Source organism: Merops nubicus, unplaced genomic scaffold (assembly GCF_000691845.1).
Source record: "Merops nubicus isolate BGI_N331 unplaced genomic scaffold, ASM69184v1 scaffold41882, whole genome shotgun sequence".
In the NCBI taxonomy this organism is placed as follows: domain Eukaryota; kingdom Metazoa; phylum Chordata; class Aves; order Coraciiformes; family Meropidae; genus Merops; species Merops nubicus.
The window spans coordinates 3,410-6,972 of record NW_008596336.1 but is presented as its reverse complement, the minus strand read 5'-3'; the positions used below and the strand labels follow the sequence as shown (position 1 = coordinate 6,972).

Sequence of the window (3,563 nt, the reverse complement as noted above, 5' to 3'; positions counted from 1 at the left end):
CGCGCCTGCCCCCCGTGCGGGTCCTTCCCACTGCCCCCGGGCACCCTGCCCGCTTCACACCAACACCACACCGAACCGAGCGACCTGTCTGAGCGGCATGCATACAGAAAGGAGGAGTGAAACACGACCCGACCAAACCCACAACAACAACAACAGAATTTTAAGGCTACGCATAAAACAAAACGAAGCAGTATCTTTAAAGCTAGGTAGCAAGTAGCATTTGTGAAACATAAGGCTTGAGGCTTTTTGATTCTTCAGAACAGGTTTATTTGCTTTTCCTTCTTAAACACCAATGTACCATTTTTCTTCCTTCGCTTGAGCAGGGATTTCGTCTCCTCGGCAGGGGGTTTAGCTCAGGGAGGTGATGTTGGAGCGGCCTCCCGGGGGCGCGACGATGCGCTTGCTCGCAGAGCGAACCCCTTCATCGACCTGGGTACCTGGGAGAGGACAAGAAAGCACAAACGGAAGGGGGAAAGGGAAGTTAATAGCTTTTTTTTTTTTTTTCTTTTTTTCCACAAAACCAAGCAGTCAGGCAGCCTGGAGTCTTGCTGAAGAGCCTCCCAAGGCTGTCTACTGCAACCTGCTCCCTCTCCGACTCCAGTAATGGCCCCGCGAGCAGCAGTGGCTCCAACGCCTCTGTGGACACTCCTCTGTGAACAGACCCGTGCTGAGAGAGCAGGGTCTGATGCTGTGCTGGCACCTCCGTGGCCACAGTCCTCCATCCTCCTACTGCAAGGTGCAGCAGGGTGGAGGGTGAGCTCCGGCCGTGCCCCTTAGGGGACATACAGGGTCCTGCCCTGCCAGACTCCACAGTTGTGCTCAGCTTGCCCCAGGCCATCTCCCAGCGGCCCCCCAGCCCAAGCTGGGTGCTGGGACAGCATGGCTGGTGGCCCTGCACTCTGCCAGCCCAGCCACCACATCTGTTCACCTGACAGGCTGAATCCAGACTGATGGAGGTTCCTGACGGGGGGTGTTTGTCGTGTGGGGGACCCCCTGGTTGACCCCGCAGGTGTGCCCCCCTTGGGGGTGGTGGTCAGGTCAAACACGGGTCCATCATACATGCCCCGAGGCACAGCATGCATCTCCGCCACCTGTCACCAGAGAGAAGAGGGCAGTGACACTTCTCTGCTCCGAGGGAGCCTCTTGCCACAGCAGCATCACACTCCAGTGATCCTCACAGGGACAAGTCACACCACCAGCCCTGCACCCTCGTCCTGCGTGCCCAAGACCTCCCTGCAGCCTGGTGGAGCCCCATCACCCATCTCCTGTGTGACAGCCCCCCTTCACTCCCCCCCCACAAAGCGTGCAGAGCCTGGTGTGCAGGTCCATGCTGCATGGATGGGGAAGGAGAAGGCCATTTTACCCAGTCTCCTTGCTTTTAACTCAGCACTCCCCTCCAGGGCAAGCATCACCCACTGCTCACCCAGCCAAGTTTCTGCCTCCAGTGGTGGCATATCATCAACACTATGGACAAAGGTCTCTACCCAAGCTTTAGCTATCCCAGCTGCAGGTTCAATATACACCAGCTTGCAGCAGTGCTCCCAGGGTCCAGCAAGATAACCAGAAGAAAATCAATCCAGTCTTAGGGACAAGGGCAGTCTGGGCTAACAGCATCCCAGCTCTGCCTCCTCGCACCCCTGTCTCCTCACCTTCCTCCTGGCTTTGATCCGCTTGTAGACATAGTCAGGGAACGGGCTGCTGGGCAGGAACCGTCCAGTCCCTTGGGTCACGTGCAGGTTGCCATCCTCCAGCATGATCTTCCCCTGGCATATGACAACCAGCGGGGCCCCACGCAGCTCCATCCCTTCGAAGATGTTGTATTCAGCTGCCTGCAGCAACCAGGGGGTGATGGTCAGGAGGGACGTGAGCACTGCCTGCCCACCCAGGGCTCTTTGGTCCCCACACCTTGCTGCTGAAGTCACCAGTGCAGGGAGAGGACACCTGTAACAGCCTTGCCTGCTCCAGAGCAGGGCACCCACCAGAACTCCCAACATGCTCCAGGACCTGCTGCTATGGAGCTCAGTGTGAGCAACAACCCCAACAACAGAGAAGAGCAGGAGCTAGGCTTGACATAAGGGAACAAAGCACGCTGGCAGGGCCAGGAAAAAATTGTACCTGCAAGAGGAACCCAGGTAAGGAGAAATGTGTACCTGCAAGGGCCAGGCTCAGAAGAGCAACCGAGCAGGGTGAGAAAAGCTCCCTGTGCAGAGCCCCGGGCTCACCGGCCTCCTACCCTAGAGTCACAGCTGGCATCACCCGGAGCCTGGCCTCAGCCCTTCCTCCTCAGAGCCCAGCACAGCAGGGCAGCACCATGCTCCCAGCAGCCAGGCAGCCTTTATACAGTTCTACCCACATGCCACCCTCCAGCTCCCCCAGAGACAAGCAGAGGGCTTACAGACTGATGGGTTTTTGCCGTGACGATCTTCACTGCATCAGGATCCCATATAACCAGGTCGCTGTCGGAGCCCACTGCTATTCTTCCTTTCCGTGGGTACAGGTTGAAGATTTTTGCAGCATTAGTGCTGGTCACAGCCACAAACTGATTTTCATCCATCTTCCCTGTGGCCTGCTCAGACACAAGGAGAACTAAGCACTCTTTTGGGGAAAGGCAGAGTAAGAGCCCTGGGAAGCACCAGACTCACCCCCACACAAGCCACTGGCTGGCTGGGTCCAGACCACTGTGGCTGGTCCCACAACTGGTGCCAGACAGATCAAAAACTGGGGGCACAGTCACAGCTCCTGGCTGTTCACACTGAGCCTGCGACAGCTGCTTCTCCTGCTCTGGCTTGTTTTGACTCTCAAAGCCAGAGAGAAGACAGGCAGCTGGGTGCCCAGCTCGGCAGGGGTGAGAACACGGGTGTCTGAGGTGCTCATTGAGCTTGCCCACGCTGCAGTCTCCCTCGCATGGCACTTACCACTGCCTTGTCCCAGATGACAGACATTCGTTCCTCTATGCCATTGGTCCCCTCTGGGATTGCTGTGAAGTTGTCTTTTCCAATTGCTTTCTGTGCGGTGCTGAACGTACAGTGGGCACTTCCTGAAACCTGCAGGTCACCACTGAGGGGTGGTGGTAACAAAAGCACTGTCAGCCATTGCCTGGTCGGACAACAGCAGGGACACGAGGGACACAGACCTCTCCTGGGCACAGGCAGCCCCTGGCTTGGTTCTATTTTTCTCTGCACCTTCATTTCTACAGCCCCTCAGTCTGAGCAATTCCACCCAATTCAGCCCCCGTGGTGGCTGCCTGACAAGGGGCACAAGGGTGGGAGAGCTGTGCCAGGGCACACTGCCTGCCTGGGGCATGGAAAGCATCCTGTGCAGGAGAGGATTCAACAGCTTGGCTCCCAGGGAACAGAGCAGCCTTTGTGTCAAGCCCAAAGACATCCTTCCATACCAGACTCCATCATTTACACTAATAGAAAGAAAAAAACATCCCACTGTGAGTCAGAAAGGCCATTTCTGGCAGGCCATCAGGTCTGCCTGGGAAAGCAGCCTTTCTGCCCCACGGGGAGGAAGGGGCACCTCCACCGAGGACCGTGCTGCCCGGCCCCTCCTGCACAGCC

General features: G+C 57.3%; 1 protein-coding gene across 1 annotated transcript in view; it reads right to left on the bottom strand.

Annotated features, from left to right (window-relative positions):
• Positions 1-3: 3 nt before the first annotated feature.
• Positions 4-3,563, bottom strand: part of LOC103769162 (dihydropyrimidinase-related protein 3) — a gene marked incomplete at its 5' end in the record, with an annotated part of 6,809 nt that continues 3,249 nt past the window's right edge. Inside the window, 5 exons of the mRNA XM_008936338.1 lie at positions 4-437; positions 929-1,091; positions 1,650-1,829; positions 2,396-2,566; positions 2,916-3,057. Of these exons, the coding sequence (XP_008934586.1) occupies positions 349-437; positions 929-1,091; positions 1,650-1,829; positions 2,396-2,566; positions 2,916-3,057 (745 nt within the window). The remainder of the gene's footprint in view (positions 438-928; positions 1,092-1,649; positions 1,830-2,395; positions 2,567-2,915; positions 3,058-3,563) is intronic.